We start from the raw sequence: 20,914 nt of genomic DNA on the forward strand, positions 1-20,914 counted from the left end.
ATACCTCCGAAAACAAATGCATGTTTTCCCCGACGCTTTGCACATTCCTCAAGGCTGCATGCGGGCCAATTGGATATGCAAGGAATGAAGGCGAAAAGGAAATGTAAAACTCCATGTGACATTGTCTCAACTTTGTCTTAGTAAGGAATTCATGCATATTCATGATAGAAAACTGGTGTCTCAGTGGAGAAAATACAAAGCAGAAGATGTAAATCACTTGTAACCCAGTCGCCTAAGATTTAACTCTCAAAATTGGACACAGTTTTCCAGCTTTCTTATACATATCTATAGTTTGGTCCGTAGTATCTACAGGGAGGAGCATAAATAAGTAAAACTGCAATGTCAGAAAATCTGTTCGTATACAAACTATTATAAATAAAATAGATAAATGACAAAGGCCTATTCTGTAGCACAGGAAGCTATACTCCACATTTGGTAATAACCTGTAAGAATCTGATATATATATATATATATATATATATATATATTTATATTTATATTTATATATATATAAATGAATCATTTTGCTGTACACCTGAAACTAACAGAACATTGTAAACCAACTATACTTCAATTAAAAAAAAAAAAGAAAATCTGTTCACTTATATATTATAAACAAGTTTATTTTCTTTATTTTTACTTTTTGCTTTCACTTTACTCAGAGTCTGGGGGAGATATGAAGTAGATTTGGAGTCAGGAGGACTTTAAAAGTCCTAGGCACTCTCGTTCCAGTTGTTGCAGTGGGTTAAGAACCTGATATACACAGCAGATGCTGACTCACAGACATTGAAAAACTTAGGGTCTCCGGAGGAGACAGTTTGGGGGGCGGGGGGATGTACTTGGGCTGTGGGATGGAAATCCTGTGAAATCAGATTGTTATGATCATTATACAACTACAGATGTGATAAATTCATTTGCATAATTTTAATTAATTAATTAATTAATTTTAAAAAAAGAGAGGCATTAAAAAAAAAAAAAGAACCTGGTATAGTCTCCATGAAGATGTGGATTCGATCCCTGTCCTTACTCAGTGGGTTAAGGATCCATTGTTGCCATAGCTATGACATACGCTGCAGCTGCAGCTCCAGCTCCAGTTCAACACCTGGCCTAGGAACTTCCATATGCTGCAGGTGCAGCCATAAAAAGAAAAAAAAAAGTCCTGGGCACTGACAGATCAAAATGGCCACATTCTTCTGCTAATTAATTTGAAATATAAATAAAATATGAACTACAAAATACATTTTCAAAGGTCCAAAAACTTTTTTTTTTCTTCTGATAACTCTCTATGTCCTTTTACAGATTAATGTCTTTGAAATAATGTCTGCTGTTTCCCCAGCTTTTTTGTGTGTATATTTCACAAGGCCTGACACTTATTCTGCCCAGTAGACAATGAACTCTTCTCAAGTTACCGTCCTGCTAAGAGATTAATCCTGGGTGATTCTGTGGCTGCACACCCCAGGTTCATGCCACCCGGAGGCTTGTTCTTTGAAAGGTACTGCTGGAACAGACCTCTCTTTTCATTAGGACATCCTTAACTTCAGATACATTCTATTGTAGGTTTAATGTATTCTTATGCATTCAATCTAGCTGCTACAGCTCTGTCAATGCCACAGTAAACAATGAGGTCACCTAAGACCTAAGTTCTGTATAATCCACTTCTGTTTCCAATGTGGACAAGAAGACATTGTGATGGTTTTAGGGATGTGATGCCATTCTTATTTAACCAGCCTAAAAATTGGCAGGTTATTTGATGTTTTGGAAGCACTGAGAGGGACAGTAACATAGCTGGGGAGACTATACAGCTTGGAAGGCTGGAAGTTTTAATTCACAGTAGGGCTAGAGGAGATAATTATTCAAGTGACTAGAGCTCAATCAGGAATAGGGAGAAAGCATCAGAGGAGACCAGGCCCTCAATATCTCAGGAACATGGGAGTGGTGACTTGAGGGTCTGACTGAGCTGGAGCTCACATTCTTGAGAAATTTTGGGACATTGGACTCAAATGTCGCCCATCTCATGCACCATTAACCTCCTATGGGAGTGCTGGTTAGATTCCTCCTGGAAGCAGGTCTCCAGGCTTCTCTTCTCTACAAAGGAGAGTTACTTGCTGGGCAATGTCAAAGTCAACACAAGTCCCATTTTCTAGGTCTCTGTCTAAGGGATGGCAAAGAGAAGGTTGTAATAGATGGGCAAGTCATCAGGATTTTTGACTCAGAAAAGAGAGTGTTAATTAAAGAGTATGTGTGAAGCTAGAAGGGAAAGATGATATATGATAGACACACAGACAGATAGCTAAAGATAGATGATTGATAGATGATTGATAGGTTGGAGATAGACAGGCACATAGATACATAGGTAGATACATAGAACATGATAGTAAGACAGACAGATGGTTAAATGGTCAGGTAGGTAAAATTTAACATAGGAGAAAATACAATTGCAGTATGACTTTGCTGTTGCAAATTCAATCTCTCACTTGCCCATCTATATGCCGTGAAGTGGTTTGGTTGGAAGTTACCCGTGGAACACCTCGGTGCACCTTCTTCGTGACTTTGCTGTTTCTTTCAGAACACTGTTCATTCATTTACTCTCAGGCCTCCACAGACATACTCTTTTCTAACATTATGGAAAGGAATTTAGAGCTGGAGAGAAACCTCACTAATCCCTGAACAAAGACTTTCCAAGGACTTTGTTTCTGCCCATATATGTTACTGCTGTCTCTCCGGTAATATATTCATCACCTCAACCAAAATACCAGCTGTTGCGTTCTCTTTGTTGTTGAATGTCACAGGACTGTATTAAACTATTAGGCTCTGTGGTTACTGACCCACAAGCAACTTTGGACCCTTTGTTAATTCCAAGAGCAAAAGCAGGGGTCCCAGACTCAACCGCCTTCATGGGACAGGCAGGTGCGGAGTGAATTAGTTCAGGTCGGGCGTAAGGGAGATGTTTGTGTTTGGAGATGCACTAGGGAATGGAGAAGACCAGGGAAAACTGAAGAACACCTGTACTGTGTACAGCTGGCAGCCTCCGCTGCTTGGTGTGTAAGGCAGCAGATCAAGTGTTACTGTCCTGTGTTTCAAGACAAGCCAATGGTGTGGATTTTTTAAAGGAAATGTCTTCATTTTAACATAATTGGCTCAGTGATCCAAATGACGTAAAGGCATGTCAGGCTGGAGATGTAGAGGCTAAATTCAGCCAGTGAGCGTCCATGTATCCTTTGATGGAAGAGTCCCACCTTCCCAGGCAGAGCCTAGCCCCCAGTGGAAACCAAGGACAGTTTTACATCAGAACATTGTTGTTGCATTTTCGCTTGCTACGTAACAAACTTCATGCTCTAAAAAACAAGGATTTTCTTATGTTCTTGGATTCTGTGATTCAGAAATTGGGAAGCAGCATATCTGGAGTAAATGTTTCTGCTTGGGGCTTCAGCTGGGAAGGCTTGAAAGAGGTGACAAGAACACCGATGGCAGGAATCCTCTGCAGGCTCACTGCAAACATGTCTGGTGGTGGATGCCAGCTCTTGCCTGGACCTCAGGGGGGCTTGTCAGCCAGAGTCTCAGCATGTGGCCTTATCAGTGGGGCTGCCTCACAGCATGGTGGCCTCGCACTGCGCAGGGGTGGGTCAGCATCACGGGAAGACCATGGGAAGCTGATTACCCTTTTATAACCCAGTCCACACATCTCATAGCATCTCTTTCACCCTAGGCGCAAGGCTTCCTCCTTGAGAGACAAGGTCCCAGTGTAGGAGGGCGGGAGGGACAGGAGAGAGATGCCAATGGGTGGTCTTGGGAAAACACGATCTCCCATATCTGCTAAACACCAGGTGGACTGAGGTGATGAAAGAGAAGCCAAATGGAGATTTAAATCCACCCGTTACAAAGGTACAAGCTGTCCCTTCTTATTTACCAAAGTGTCTGTCTTCACCTCCCTGGGTTTTCTTTGTAGTTTACAACCAGCTTAGCACTTAGCTTTCAGCTGGTGTCATTATTGTGGGCTGGTAATGGCTGTGAAATTGTTACTTAAGTGTTGTAGAAAGTGGAACAGCTGGCTGCTGACAAATACCCGTGTGACAGCATGTAGGCTGTGAAGGGCCACGACGCTGTGTCAACAGAGGAGCTAGTTCAGAGGGTGCCTCCGAGGATTCTGCTTTGGTGTCACTCAAGAGTCTCAGGAGTTACAGCAGGAAGGAATCATCTTCAAGGGGTATCAGAGAGGAGGAACCCTGAGCCTTCCCTTGTTCAAGAAACCTCACTTCCCAGTTGCAAAAGCAGAGGGATTGAGCCCTCACCCTCCACTCCTGAGGCTACAAAGTCAACAGGTTTCTCTATCAGGACTTTTTTAAAATAAAAATATAGGAAAGGAGTTCCCCACTGTGGTGCAGTGGGCTAAGAATCGAACTGCAGGTCTCAGGTCACTGCAGAGATAGATGCAGTTTTGATCCCTGCCCAGCACAGTGGGTTAAAGGATGAGGCATTGCTACAGCTGTGATGTAGATTCAAGGGATCTGCTTGCCTAGGGAGAGCAGAGAATAAAACCAACTCTTCCCATGCCCACCTTGACACAGATATGGTCACCTGACTTGCTTTGTCCAATAAAATGTGAGGGGAAGTGACGGCTGTGGAATTCAGGGAGGAGCTTGAAGAGTCAATGTGGCGCCATCTGCTGGTGTCTATGGGGTAGGGTTGTACAGCTAGAAGTCAAAAGAATAAAAAGGGTCTATATTCAGGGTCTGATTTCCAAAATGGAATTCTCTTGTGCTCAGAGAGATAGTCCCTTGGAAAGCCAGGTTTTAGGGAGGGAGAACAGATTCTCTTGAAAATCTTCCTTACCCCACCCCCTTTTTAACATAGCACCAGGGAGGTCTGACAGATTAAATCCATAGATCGTGTTGAACTGCAGGGGCCGGGAGGCAGAGAAGAGGATGTAGAAAAGCCAGATCCCACCTCTGAGGACATAAACAAGGGTTTGAGGGATCTTGGAAAGAAGAAAGGGTCCCTAAGAAGTAGCAAGAGGGTGAGCTGCCAGAAAAGTCATGGGCAACTCCAAGTTCAGAAGGGCCTCCGCTAGCACGTAACTTGGGTTCTGGAAGGAGACCGCTTCATGGGTTGATTACATAATGACTTCATCATCAGCGTTTGATGAAGTAAGGTCTAAATTGATGTCAGCCTGATTGTAATTGTGAGGCACACACAGGTTTCCACATATCAAGTCCCCATGTGCCCTTAGAGGGTCAGGGGAGGTAGCTGAGGGCAGGGATTGTCAAGTTACCCAAAAGGCACCCTACAGGGATAGAAGAGTCACAATAGAACAGAGTGGGTAAGAGAAGCGCTCTTACCATTTGTTAGCTGTGTGACCTTAAGCAACTTGCCCAACTTCTCTGTGCTTCAGGGTCTGCATCTGTAAAATGGAGCTATAACTTGTCTCTAGAACAGCTTTTGCTGAAGGATACCATTGTTCAGACAAGATGCTTTCCCTCCAGAAACCCAGTAAGAGACGTGATAATGCTGATGTGTGGGTTTAGGTCCTTCCACTGCACTGTGGGATGTTGGTAGTGGGGGAGGTTGGGTGTGGTGTGTGTGATGGGGGTTCAAGGGGGTACATGGGAAAGCTCCGTACTTTCCACTCAGTTTTGCTGTGAACCTACAATTGCTCTAAAATATAAAGTTTATTAATTTTGAAGAAGTGATGTTTCAACATTTAGGTTTTAGGCAAAGATACTTTCGCCAAAACTTATTCACAGGATGCTTTCTAGTCCATTTTTAGTAGACGAGTATTGTTTAGAACACATTTTAATTGTCCATCATGTTTGGGTGGAATTGCAGTAATAAAAGGCTTGAGTTTGCAGGGAACCCACTGAAATGACCTTGCTGTGCATTGAGTTCTGTTCCCCCCAAATTCCTAACCCCCAGTTACTGTGGATGCAACTTACTTGGAAAATTGAGTCTTTGCAGACATAATGAATACAATACCCCGCTGTGCCCTTAAAAATGTGTTGACGAGTAGATCTCAAACGTGTTCTTATATTTTTTGAAAAAAAGTAAAAATGAAAATGTAAAAAAGCCCCAAACCTAAAATGATTAAGACAAAATTTAAAATGTGGATCATTGGGAGACTGGACCTGTGGTAACTAATGGGCAAGTGGTAACAGGCAGACAAACGTAGATCTTGTTTTGACCTGGTTGGGTCAAAAACCCAGAAATAGCAAATTAAAACCACCAGCTCAATCGAATAGTATTTAGTAAGAGTTTATCGTGCATATAGGAGCAGTTTTCCAACTGAGAGCTTTCAAATTCCAGGTGAATGTGAGGCTCAGAGGCATGACGGTACAAGATGGCTTGTTGTGAACGTGAGGATAGTTTAACCTTTGCAATGATCGGTTTTTACCATGGGGGTTCCCAGGGCAGGGGGTCAGTTCAAAGTGTTTATCTTATACCACTTTTAGGAAGATGACTTAATTTTCTTTTGTGTGAGGCACTTACAAGAAGTAAGTGTAAGTTCACTTTTGCTCACATTCATGAAAGTCGCTGCATTTCATTTGCTGATGGAACTACATGTTTTTGTCTACTTGGGGGATCTTCAAGTCTGATCTCCACTCTATCATACTATATTATATTTTAACTGTTGGAGTCAGGACTCCAAGATCAGCCAGACTCCATCTCTCTCTGCCAGGTTCCCAGGCTCACGTCCAGCTTTGTCCCTTCACATCTCAATAGTTCACATCTCACATCCTCCCAAGACTCTGGTGAGGAACTAGAGAAGTAAAGGGTAGCTTTTCTTGGAGCTCTGGGAAAATTGCTGAGCCCTTCAGTCTGATTGGACCAGACCACTGTGACGGAAAGGAAGAAGAGTGCTGATTGGCTGAGGGTGACCCCATCTGACACATGGACACACTTCCAAGGCAAACCACGAATCTGCAGAAGGCTCTCATGGTCATAAAGAACCTTGTGTGCGAAGCAGCCAGGGTCTTGTCTGGATCCAGCAGTCACACTGGACCTCGTGACTACACACTCGAAATTATTTTTCCAAAAGCGATAACTTCTACTTTTGGCCTTCGTCCGCCATAACTGATTGATAATGTGTGAGTTTTACTGTCAGGGGCACCTTTTTTCTTTTCTTTTCCTGAAAACTGAAAGCCTACCTTTGAAAATGTGCTGACGGAAATGATTCTCTTTGAAATACGCATCAAGATATTCCTGAAGAAAGGGGGGAAATAAGAAGGAGATAGCCCTACTAGATAATAAAATGTCCCAAGCTATGGTGTTTAAAACATTTGGGTACTGGAGTTCCCGTCATGGCGCAGCGGAGAAGAATCCGACTAGGAACCATGAGGTTGTGGGTTTGATCCCTGGGGTCGCCCAGTGGGCTGGGAATCTGGCGATGTGGTGAGCTGTGGTGTAAGTTGAAGGTGGGGCTCGGATCTGGTGTTGCTGTGGCTGTGGCCTAGGCCGGCAGCTGTAGCTCAGAGAGGACCCCTAGCCTGGGAACCTCCATATGCCCTGGTTGCAGCCCTAAAAAAAATTTTAAAAAGCTAAATAAATAAGTAAATAATAAAACTTTTGGGTACTGATGCAAGAGAAGGCAGAGAGATTAATAAAAGCACATGAAGAGGCCAAAAAATCAGCCTAAATTCATGAGTGCATAGTAAAGATGGCGTTTTAAATTAACAGGTACTGGGTGAATCATTGAATAAATAGTGCATGGATTTTCCATGTGGGGAAAAAATTAAGCTGGCTCTCTCTTTCACTCACTTCTCACACTAAAATAAATTCCAAATGGATCAAGGGATTGATTTCCTTACTAATCAATTTTCTGGTAAACCTTAAAAGCAAGGCCATCAAAGCAATAGAGAAATGGACAAAGGATGTGAAGAGCTATTTAGTTTAAATGGTTATAGGTAGATGGAAAAGTAGTCCACACCCCTTTGACTTAATGAAATACTATTTATATTTATCAGATCTGCTGTGATTAAGAAGGCATCTTAAGACACTCTTAGTGAAGGCACACATTGGTAGAGTCTCTGAGTGGTAATTTCGCAAGTTCTATCAAAATTGAACACGAGCAATCTCTTTTGGTTTGGTAATTTCTCTTTTAGGAGTTTATACTGTAGACATGCTTGTGTGCATACAAAACTATGCATGTATGGAAATTCTCAGAAGCACTGATTGTAGGAGCCAAGATTGGAAACCACCTGTGCGTCCATTCGCATGGGCCACAGGCAGTTAGATTTTGTTCAAATACATTTATACACCGGAATAGTAATGCAGTTGTAAAATAAGAATGAAACAGATCTATAAATGCTGAAAGAGACATACTATGAGATATGGTTTTTATGCATATATAAGGTGCATAAAAGTGTGTACAGTGGGTTGCCATTGGTATATGAATATATTTAATTTTAGGGCCACACCTGCGGCATATAGAAGTTCCTAGGCTAGGCATCAAATCCAAGCTGCAGCTGCAACCTATGCTGCAGATGTGGAAACACCAGGTCCCTTAACCCACTGCACCAGGCGGGGATTGAACCTGCACCTGAGCAGTGACCAGAGCCACTGCAGTCAGATTCTTAACCCACTGGGCAACAGCAGGAACTCCCACTGGTATTTTGTAAAAATTTACATTTCTGTGTTATCTCCCAGAAAACGGGCACTAAACTGGGGGGACGTAGGAGAATAAGAGTTTTGCAGTGAAACTTTTCAGGTATCCCTATTTGTAATACATGAATATTTACCAACATGTTTATATGATCAATTTCAATGAAAAAAAAAGTGTTAATTAAAAAGTAATACCCCCTCAGTTAGGCGATACATATGGAATGGACAAACAAGAAGGTCCTACTGTAGAGCACAGGGAACTACATTCGATATCCTGAGACAAACCATAATGGAAAAGAATATTAAAAAGTATACATATCTGTATGACTGAATCACTTTCCTGTACACCAGAAACGAACACAACACTGTAAGTCAGCTACCCTTCAATAAAAAAGTAACAACCCCTCAAAACATGGTCCCTGAAAATGTTTCTTAAGCACAGTTCTGCTTTTGATTTAGAATGTTTTCCTTAATTAAAGGCGTGTATTTAAACCATCCCTCTAAGACAGCAGTAACCTTGAAGCCTGGAGAAAACAGCAATCCAGTTCTATTATGTGCTGTAGTGAAATTAGAGGGTTGGGGCTCATAACAGACAGTAAAATTAGGTCTTACCCCAAACCCTGGGAAACAGACACATTCCAGCACCCAATGCATCTCGGTGCCCTGGGAACAGGGAAGGGAGCCTCGTGTCCCCAGACACTAGTCGGAAGGCCATCCAGACTTGCTGTCCTGCAAATCTTCATCTTGCTGGCTCTGCTGAGATGAGTAACTTGGTGAAATCTGAGATGTCTTAGACCTATGTGGAGTTTGAATCTCTATCCTCTACCTCCCACGAACACATTGATTCAGCCTGAGGGACTCTTCCAAAGAGATCAGGGAGAAGATGGGATAGATAGGAGTTTTTGCTGGGGGAAAAAAACGTGAACATCAGAAGATCATAGCTAAACACACAAACAGACATCCCAAGTTAATGATTTTAGTGCCTTTTTATGTATGGGAAGATGCAGGAGTCTGGGCTCATTGAAATCATTCCTTTGATATGCACCTTAACAGTGTGGGAAGGGTAGTCTGTTTTTCTTCTTCTTTTTTTGTGTGTCTTTTTTAGGGCTACATTCTTGGCATATGGAGGCTCCCAGGCTAGGGGTCAAGTCAGAGCTGTAGCCGCTGGCCTACACCACAGCAACAGCAACGTGGCATCCAAGCCTTGTCTGCAACCTACACCTCAGCTCACGGCAACGCCGGATCCTTAACCCACTGAACAAGGCCAGGGATCAAACCTGCGTCCTAGTGGATGCTGTCAGGTTTGTTTCTGCTGAACCATGAGGGAATCTCCTATTTTTCTTCTTGAATTTCCTCAGTGTACACCATCCTGGGCTGCTGCAGTGGCTGATGGCTTGATGGCCTCAGCATCCTTTGTTTACTGAAATGGCAGGTGACGTTGTCCACGGTTGTGAATAAACCAGTACATAGAAGGATAATGACAAAAACTTTGATGATTTAGGTTCAGTGTGAAGGAAGTTCAGATGATTTTTACTTTTTTCCTTATATCTTTGTGCATTAGTCTTTTTCCGCAATGAGCATATTCCAATCCCTTAATTGGGGAAAAAAAAAGTGATCAAGCTATCATCACATCATGTGTGTTTGTGTGTGGGTGGGTGTGGGTATGTGTGTGCGCGTGCATGAGCACACCTGTGTGCATGCAGGGGGCAGGCGTGTTTTAATGCCCTTGGATATCCCAGTTATACCCCCACCACACCCCTGGTAACATGGCACTTGCACATGACGCCTTCACATCCCTGATGGAATCATTGATTCATTGACTCATTCAGCATAGATGGATCTTTCTACATTGCAGCTAACAGAAGTCACAAACTGATGACGCTGGGCTGTTTCCAATCCTCAATCGCTTTGCTTCCCCAGGGCAGTTTTTTAAACGTGTAGGATTTCACATAAAACTGAGAATTTCTGTCCTCCCTTCGATGTTGTAAAGATTTGGCAACACCCGGTCTGTGCTCACAGTTTGCGACTTCAAACCCTAGTTTAGTTGGCACTTTAAGAGGAATGACATCATTTCCACCCCCAGGGCCTTTGAATGTTCAATTAATCAGCCAATGACTGAAAAGTGCCCACCTCCCTCCCACCTGACTGGCTGTGGGTCCTGCATCCCGGAGGCCACGCCTCCTCTTCCTCCACTCTTGGCTCTTCTAGGAGCCTTGGTGCCCACCCTTCAGGTGTGAACTAACTTCTCTCTGTATTTGATCTTCTGCTCTTTAATCTCCCAAGGATGGTGCCTTTGACAGCCGGTATGAGCTGCCCACGTCCTGTGTCCCTCTAGCACTTGCAGTGCCTCCCAATAGAAGCTATGAAAAATGGCTCATCTTCAAGTGACTGGCCTTCTTTCTAAATTTAACTTTACCCTCTAAATGGTCCTTGAAAAGAGATTCCTTCATACTCATAAAGGTAGAAACTCACAGAGCTGACAGTAGAGTTTAAGCTTCTTGTTAATATCCATTTACCTGCTTCCTTGTCACATGACTTTTGCTCATTGAGTTTATCCATCCAAATGCTTGAGAACTAACGGTTCCAGCAATTTTGAGCAGTTCTCTTTAAGTGGGGGGGGGGCGTGCTGCGAGGGTTATGCAAAATGTTTCATTGAAGCAATGGAAAAAATAGGACTTCTTGACATGTTTATTTGGAACCTCATCTTTTAATATTTTGTGTGTGATTTATAGTCCAAGTGTAAATCTGATAAATAAATATACCTGTATTAAGGTTAAAATCTAAAAAATAACTTACTGCTATGAGTGCCTGATTTTTTTTTTAAAAGTATTTAGAACCTTTCAATTTAGACTCTTACTTTAGCTAAGATCAGCTGTTCTGTAGCACTGTTAGTTTCAGTGGTTAGTCCTAAACGATGACCGAGAGACTTAGCAAAGTCATTCCGGTGATAGGAAGGGGACTCATTGTCACAGGAAGGGGAAAGTGGGACACCATTAGCAACGAACTGCTAATAACATCATGTACAAGCACATTAAAATAATTGTTGGCTGGGGCAGGGCCAACATATAAAGAGAGGGCTGAACATGGTCCTTAAATGAAATGTTGTATGCTATGCAGCACAGGTGAGAAGCATACTGCCATAAAGTGGTACAGTCATAAATTGGTCCTGGTCAAATAGAAATTAGAAGCAACGTGATTGCGAAATATCACAATGTAGTTACTGCATAAGAGAAAACAGAACGTACCTATTCTTTCCCACCGTTAATGAGAGAAGACAAGTAAGGAGACGGGAAGGAATTTGAAACAGCTTTGTTTTGACCCAAAGGAGTTTCGTTGGATGGTGAACCAGGGGGGAAATAGGTTTCCATTAGCTAGTTGGGAAGGATGCCGCTAACCAACTCCACAGTGCTTGTAAGTGCGTTGCATCCTTCTGTTACCCAGAATAGGAGAGATTGGATGTGGGGAACAGATATAACAGATGTATACCACGGTTCTGGTCCCAGGTTGCTGGCTGTTTCACTTGTTACTGGATAATGCACTTGGACTACATACATGCACACACACATGCATGTACGTACACATATATGTATACGAATATCTATATGTAGATATATGTATATGTGTGTATGCATGTATTTGAGTGCATTATGTGTTTGTGTGTGTGCATATACATGTCCGTGTACATATGTTTGTATAGGTATGTGTAAATGTGCATATATAGGTGTGTGTTTATGTGTGTGCATATATGCCTATGTGTATATATGTGTGTACATGTGCATATATGTGTGGCTGTTGCATATACATGCCCATAGAGGTGTATATGTATGTATGTATATGTCTATGTATATTTGTGTATATGTTTATATGTGTACATGTGTGTATATGTCTACATATGTATATGTGTTATATATATATGTGTGTGTGTGTGTACTATAGTTCTGCTCTGATTTAAAAACTTACTTACCCTTAAGCCTAGCTGTGTTTATTTATTCCAATCCACAGTGTACATGCATTCTATGGGGGGAAAATTATGCCTTTTTTCTCAATCACTGTGGTAGATATATTATTAAGTATAAATATATAGCAAATGTCTTTGGAAATCAAGTGCTATGTTTATCTCTGTGTAATGAAGCTGCCAGTGTAACCTGTATTTATTGAACCTCAAGTAGGTTATAAAACTTCCACTAATGAATGTAATAACTCAGTTATCATAAACAAAAGAAAGAATTTGCATTTGGTTCAGACCCAGCGAAGCCAAGTTTCACGTGTTTCAAGGATTATCTTAATGGCTCCAAAACGCTGCCACTTAGAGTCCTGAGATAAGTGTTTCAAAATTATTAACCCAAATACAAACCTCACTCAGTATACTCCATAGATGTGCCTCTGAGAAATAACCAGCCAGTTTCTTGCACACATTCATTCTCGATGTACACACTCTATTCAGTGATGACTCTTGCACAAAGATCCCCTTACCCAGTTCAGAACATCTGAAATACGCTATAGAAATGTGTCTTCTCTAATGGAACATATCCTAGGCCTACAAAAGGTAATTTCCGGGTGCCCTGCACTAAATTTCGGAAAGAATCTCTCCTTAGAAATAATGCTGTCAATTATAGCTTCATGTAGCTGCAGTAGAATTTTTAGCAACAGACAGTGGGTACTTTGTGGGTTAAATAAGCAACCATGTTCTTTCCTAAGACCTTTAAAATGATTCAGTGGACAAACATTATCTGAACTCCAAATGACCTCGCTATGAAGAAAATTTAGGAAAAATAGGAGCCCATTCTATATCAGAAAAGGCCTAGGTACCAATATCTATTAATAAAAAGATTGCCAAATCCAGGTTGATGACCTATTTATTTAAAGCCAATTTGATTCAATAAAGTTCCACTGCACAGTAATTGGGACAGCCCTTAGAATTTATTTTAATATGATAGCAGCTGTCCATAGGGAATTGAACTCTTTTTTTTTTTTTTTTTAATCACCCATCTTGCTTTCTTACAATTAGAATGAGTCCCTGCAAGGCGGAGGGCATAGCACAAGTGTCCAGAAGTTCAGGTGGTTTCTGGCCTGTGCCTGCAATTCCCACTTTATAAATGACGGCATTCAAGATGTTAGCTTGGGTGAGGATTATTTATAACAGGAAATATTTTAATTTTTTTCCTCTAGAAACAATGCTATACAGGGCGTTCGCCTTCTAAAAATGCCAACTTTAGCACTGGGTGGGATGAGGGTCATATGTGAAAAGTGATACCTCTTCTCTTGGTAGACCCGTCAAACCAGCATATTTTGGGGTCCCCAAGACCATCCCTGGGTTTGATGACTTGTTAGGAAAACTCCCAGGGCTTGGTGAAGAGTCAGAATCATGGGTAAGATTGATTGCACCTAAAGGACAGAAAGCAAATTCAGCCAAGGGAAAAGGCACATGGGGCAGAGTCTGGGGAAACCAAGCACAAGGGAAAAGCCACTTGATTCTTTTTTTTTTTTTTTTTTTTGTGTGTGTGTGTGTGTGTCTTTTTTTTGCTATTTCTTGGGCCGCTCCCATGGCACATGGAGATTCCCAGGCTCGGAGCTGTAGCCACCGGCCTACGCCAGAGCCACAGCAACACGGGATCCGAGCCGCGGCTGCAACCTACACCACAGCTCATGGCAACGCCGGATTGTTAACCCACTGAGCAAGGGCAGGGACCGAACCCGCAACCTCATGGTTCCTAGTCGGATTCGTTAACCACTGCGCCATGACGGGAACTCCCCCACTTGATTCTTCCAGCAAGTGTTGTGACAACACGTGTGAACTGTTGTCTTCCCGGAAAACTCACTGAGCCTGGGGGCTAAGAGTTTTTACTGGGGAGCCCTAGGCACCGTCTGCCTGGCAGGCACTGAAACTCCAGGCCACCAGAAAGAGAGCAGGTGTCCGGCATAAACTATATTGTTTGTACAAAAGTTTAGGCTCAGGAGTTCCCATCATGGCTCAGCGGAAATGAATCTGACTAGTATACATGAGGTTGCGGGTTTGAACCCTGGCCTTGCTCAATGGGGATCCTGCATTGCTTTGAGCTGTGGTGTAGGTCACAGACAAAGCTCGGATCCCGCATCGCTGTGGCTGTGGTGTAGGCCGGTAGCTGTAGCTCTGATTCCATCCCTAGTCTGGGAACGTCCATATGCCACAGATGCAGCCCTAAAAAGCCAAAAAAAAAAAAAAAAAATAGGCTCAGAGAACTTCTCTTATTAGGGACTTGGGGGAACCTTCCTGAAATCCAAGTTCCCACGTGCCAGTCCAGGACCAGCTTTGCAAGCCTGCCTTTATCAATGGCAATCTCAGACTTGCCATTCACTCTTTTCTGCACAATATGTTTTTATTTTTATGGAAAAAAAAAAACTTATTGGAATACAGTTGACTTACAGTGTTGTATTAGTTTCAGATGCCCAGCAAAGTGATTCAGTTATATGTGTACATATAGCCATTCTTTTTTTCCCATGTAGATTATTTTGGAATATTGAATAGAGTTCCCTGTGCTATACAGCCAGTCCTTGCTAATCATCTATTTTATATATAGTAGCATGTTAATCACAACCTAATTTATCCCTCCTCCTCCATGGTTCCCCCTTTGGTGACCATAACTTTGATTTTGAAATTCTGTTTGTTTCTGTTTCACAAATAAGTTATTTTGTATCATTTTTATTAGATTCCACATAGAAATGATATCCTATGATATTAGTCTTCATCTAACTTTACTCAGTATGACCATCTCTAGGTCCATCCATGTTGCTACCAATGAATGGCATTATTTCATTCATTTTGATGACTGATTAATATTCCATTGTACGTGTATTCACCACATCTTCTTTATTCCATCCTCTGTTGATGGACACTTAGGTTGCTTCCATGTCTTGGCTATTGCCCACTATTTTTTTGCTTATGCTTTTTAGGGACGCAGTCATGGCATATGGAGGTTCCCAGGCTAGGGGCCTAATCAGAGCTACAGCTGCTGGCCTACACCACAGCCACAGTAACACCAGATCTGAGCCGTGTCTGCAACCTACACCACAGCTCATGGCAACTCCAGGTCCTTAACCTACTGGGCGAGGCCAAGGATCAAACCCAAAGCCTCATGGTTCCTAGTTGGATTCATTTCCACTGTGCCACGACAGGAACTCTCCAATAGTTTTTAAAAGTTGTTTCCATGGGAAATAGCATCCCTAATGCTTGCAGACATCTCCTTTCCTCTCCAAGCCCAAGTCCTAAAAGCATCATCTTTTCCTCTCTCCCTACTCCTAATAGCAGGGGGTGGTCTGGCTCATCTCCTCTGATGATAGGAGCAAGATTTTAAAGATGGAGACTCAGGACCCACCTCCTTGCCTCTGTGTTCATACAGGTACTACCGTGGTAAATCTGGGGACAGAGGCTGCCACTCTCCCACCTGGCCACCCATCCACCTGCCCCATCTGTCCCCTAGCATTCTTGCTTCAAAATCCTTTATATTTTCCTCAAGGGACTAAGAAAAGAAAACACAATGGGAAGCAGAACTTGTCCCAGCAGTTTGTACCTCTGACTGTTGGCCATGTCCTGACACTTGTCCTTGTACTATATCCTTTCCATCCCATGTATTTTTTTTTTCTCTTGAAATCCCTGAGAGAAAAATAAGACATATGAGGAAACCAGTTCTGCTGTGCATCCTGCTGCCTCTAGCATCTGGCTTCTCTGATATCTTGGGAAAAAAGCCTATGAGCATATCATCCGTCTTTTTCCAAGAAGGGAGGGAGGGAGGGAGGAAGGCAGGTTGGCAGGCATGGATGGAGGATAGAAATAATAAGCAAAGTCTGCGACGGAGGGCACACTTTGCTTGGGCAAGGTTCTCTTTGCCTAACATCTGAGCAGATGTTAGATCTCGCGACAGGTCCTGACCAGCATTGGGTAACAAAGGATGTGAGCGGGTTCAAATGCATGGCTTTGGCACAGAAACTTTTATGTGATGCCAAGGAGAGCGCCGAGCTTGGTTCACCCGGCATGGTGATCAGGAGCCATTTCAAATCCTGGGTCATCTGCTCATGAGGTGTCTGCTCCCTGGGTTGCTCAGCCTCTCAGTGAAAATGAAGATGTTACTGAGCTCGGAGGGCGTGGGTGAGAGGGAAATGGGAGAGAACTGTAACGTACTTAGAAGAGTGCCTGATCCGTGGTAAGTAATCAATAATGATAGTGGTGGTGATGGGGTGATGGTCCTGGTGGTGGTGATGACAATGACAGTGATGGGGTAGCAGGAAGAGCACAGAGGTAGAAACCAGACGGATTTGCGTGCCTATCAGCATCTCTCTTTGCCTATGAACCGTCGTGATTCCTCATCCTGTGTGAGCTGCAGCCTCTCCCTTTTGAACTTGGAACATTGCCTAGGAAATCCGATGAGAGAATACTGACTTAGGGTCCATCAGTGCCTGGCATGGAAAAGACATTCCAGGGATGTGCATTGTTATTTTTAATTTTACTTTTGCAGTTTTTTCCATGGTGAAAGGCTTATTGAAGTAGAGTTGACTTACCGTGCTGTGATCTTTTCTGCTGGACCACAGAAAGATTCAGTTACACCTGTACACACATCCGTTCTTTTTCAGAATTTCTTCCCATGTAGATGGTCACAGGATTTTGGGTAGAGTTCCCTGGGCTATACAGCAGGTCCCCCGTTGGCCAGTCATTCCATATACACAGTGTGCATATGTCAGTCCCAAACCCCCAGTCTATCTCTCCACCCCCCCGCCTTTGGTGACTATAACTTTGTTTTCAAAGTACTTTTACAGTTTTGATGAATGTCCTCTTTCTAGCTTCAACAGTCTAATGGTATTCAGGTAATTCTTTTTTTAATTAAAGCCATCCGCTAGCGTAACCTTATTTCTTTATGTCACTCATGCTTGCCTATGTCAGTGAACTATTTCGAGCTCCTCTTTTAAAGGAAGGAATAACTGGGGAAAAAATTAGGACGGATGGACTGGAAGGTGATTGCAAATATGTGATCAAATTCTATTAAACGTGAGCGTCCACCTGCTAGGCGACAGTGTGCCGCCATTAAGTCCCCTGTGTTCCCAGCAGCAGCAGTGGTAACCTGGGGGTGTCCCAGAGCCGTCTCAGCTGTACGCTTGCTGTCTCCAACAGGGCAAAGGTGATGAAAGGCATGAACATCATTGGGGTGAGAGCCAGCAGCCCTTCCGTGTGGGAGGTCAAGGAGAGCACGGATTACACAGGGAAGTACACGCCAGCTGTCATCATGTGTCAGAAGAAATCTGCTGGCTCAGAAAACCGGTGAGTCCCAATGGCCTGCAGTATATTCAGATTAGCTGCGACGGTGGCCTGCTTTTCCTCCAGATTTGCTAACAACCCTGTTTGCTGTGGTTTGCACTTGGGGGTGTGTGGTCTGTCGCATTAGTGCTTTCGAGGTAAGATGGACAGACTCCCTTATTTGGAAGAGGTGGGCTATTACTCACAGTGGACCTACTTAAAATCCCAGCACAGCTCCTGGTCACCTGCAGGGACAACTCCACGCAGAGGGAATTTGTCTACAAATGATGTCGTGTGGCAGCACACCCTCTTTCTGGTCCCTATGATTGGGTCAAATGAAAAGACTGGGCAGCTCTGATTAACATGGCCTGTTTTGCAAATGTTACAAACAAGAGTTGGGTGGTCTCTCGGCGCACGAAGGAACCTTCCACAGTTGCTGAATAGATTTAAATGAAATACATGGATTGTATTTGCAGGTGGCCATTGTCTGACAGTCCAGTGAACGATCTGCTTTGCAGCTGTAGGAAATTGTGACTCTGTGTCTGGTGCCCACCAAGTGAGAAATAGTCCATTTCACAGCTGGGCAGAGAGACTTGGAAACTCAGTGGTTCTTGATGTATTTCTGTTTTTTGAACCCTCATTTGTGTGGCTCCAAGGATTTCTAGTCTAGTCACGTCTTTGTCGCTTTTAGGTTGGTTGCCTTTTTTTTTTTTTTTGTCTTTTTAAGTCTGCACCCATGGCAATGAAGTTCCCAGGCAAGAGGTCCAAGCGGAGCTGCAGCTGTTGGCCTATGCTGAGCCTCAGCAACATAAGTTCTGAGCTGTGTCTTCGACCTATACCACAGCTCAAGGCACTGAGCTCAACGCACTGAACAAGGCCAGGGATCGAACCCACATCCTCATGGATCCTAGTCAAGTTTGTTACTGCTGAGCCACAACAGGAACTCCAAGTTGGTTGCTTTTTGCTCCTTATGTTATCGGCAATTGAAACACTAATGCATGGATCAATTCCAGGATTGAACCTTATTTCAGGAGTCTGTCTTTTTAAATGTCAGAGCTCAATGTTTGGAAAATATCTTTATTTGGCATTACTTATTCTAATACAGAGGTTGTGAATCTCAGCTGATGATTATTTCCAAAGTGTGTTTGACACCAATTTGGGGGTGGCGTGACCTGGACTTCTCTATGTGCTCCTTTGTCTCATGTGGGTGCACCAGGGTTTGGGTTATCAATTGTCAAGCTCTGGCATTGTGCCTTTCCTTTGGTGACCAGTGTTTCTAAGACTTTTTTCCTTAAAGATTTGCTAGTAGAGCCAATAAGAGGGGAAAAGAAGCAATCTATATCTGAGTTCTGCCCTAAATGTTTATATAGCAATGGTGCATCATGTGGAGTGCCTTCATTTGCTTAAAAATAAACACACATCCAAAGGTGTCTGTGCCAGTGACATGGCTTGGGAAATAAGATGCTACCTCAATTAAAGGTTTCCTTTGTGTTATGAGGTTAGTAAAAATTAGGAAGGATAGCTAGGTAGGCGGGTAGGTAGGTAGATAGATACATGGGTAGGCAGGTATTTTATTCTTTACCAGAAAGGCAGGGTGGAGGTGGGGGTGGGTGGAGATTTGGAGTAAGAATCTCAACCAACGTGCTTTTTTTCCCCCCTCTTGTTCTCTTCTTTCTACTCTGTAAATTAGAAATAGTGATTGTGGTGTTATGTGCGAAATTCAAAGAGATTTGAAGAATTTGAGACATTTTATTGGATGTCTGGCTAAGAATGCATTCAGTTCATCTTGAGCATGGAGAAGTCAGGAAACTTTTCAAGGGTACCGTTAAGGGGTTAGGTGTAAGCTGCCTTTTTATGGATCCAATAAGGCAGGCTCTCCCAGGGGTTTTAACACGTCCTTAAATGAATCAGAAACTCAACAGCTCCAGAACATATCTCAAAACATAAAAATGTATGGTGCTTATAATTTTCTCCCTTTCATCTGCATCATCTTCTTTAAGAAACAGGTACTCTGAATGGAATATCAAGCTACTCCTTCAAAGATCTGATATCATAACGTGATTCACTAAGGAGAATATTCCTCATCCCTTTGTGAATTCTGATGTCAGTTTTCTACTTCCTACTTATGGGTCCAGATGATGGAAAAAATGGTACATGCACATACAGACTACATAAATGCATGTAAATATGCCTACATATGTAATGTTATATGTGTATGTGGAATATTATATATGGATTTGCATATACAGTGTTTGCCTGTGTATGTATATATAGAATATATGCTATGGGCATTTAAAATGTACATATATGTACATGTATTATTTTATGTGATTTATATACACATATATGTGTTGATGCAGAGCTTTATTCTTTTTTTTTTTTTTAATCCAGTTCTACACTGCCAGGAAGCATTTGCTTAATTTGGAAGCTATAGAATGTAAGCTCTTTTAGTTGGGAAACCATGTCTGTCTGGTTTGCAGCTGTTTCCAGCCCCTAGAGTCGCATCTGGTACACAGGGGGATCTCCATAAATATTTGTTTAATGATGTTCTAGAATTAGGCTATATCTCTGTTCCATTATATATACTATATACATTATGATGCAAACCCATACATACACATATTAAGTAGTCTCTGACACACCTGTTCAAAAACATAAGGTGCATAACAGCATCTATATTGAAGCCCCATTTGGGGAAAGTGCAGAGAAGGAGACTTTTTGAGCAGAAGGACTGGCAACTGTGATTTCTACTGGAAGGAGCTGGGAAGTCGGGGGAGAAGGCTGCATGTAAATTACTTTTTACTGTGAGCCATTTGGACTATGAATTTTTTTACTATGTGCATGTATTACCATTTAATATTATATACACGGTTAAAATAGACTTTCTGGAATATGATATATTCATTTATAGGTTCAACTTTTATCCTCACTTCAGAATTTTTTATTTCCTTTCTGTCTTTATGGAATTAAATAAAGAAAAATCATGCTCTGCTCTTTGGGTTAATGAGTGGACCAAGAGGAGCTCTTTTTCTCTTTCTTTAAAGGCTAATTGGAGAACAT

General features: G+C 42.5%; 1 protein-coding gene across 1 annotated transcript in view; it reads left to right on the forward strand.

Annotated features, from left to right (window-relative positions):
- The window catches only part of TMEM132D (transmembrane protein 132D), a 766,214-nt gene that overhangs the window by 343,717 nt on the left and 401,583 nt on the right, over positions 1-20,914 (forward strand). Inside the window, 1 exon segment of the mRNA XM_047760874.1 lies at positions 17,732-17,878. Coding sequence (XP_047616830.1) covers positions 17,732-17,878 — 147 coding nt within the window.

This window comes from Phacochoerus africanus, chromosome 15, assembly GCF_016906955.1.
Source record: "Phacochoerus africanus isolate WHEZ1 chromosome 15, ROS_Pafr_v1, whole genome shotgun sequence".
Taxonomy (NCBI): Eukaryota; Metazoa; Chordata; class Mammalia; order Artiodactyla; family Suidae; genus Phacochoerus; species Phacochoerus africanus.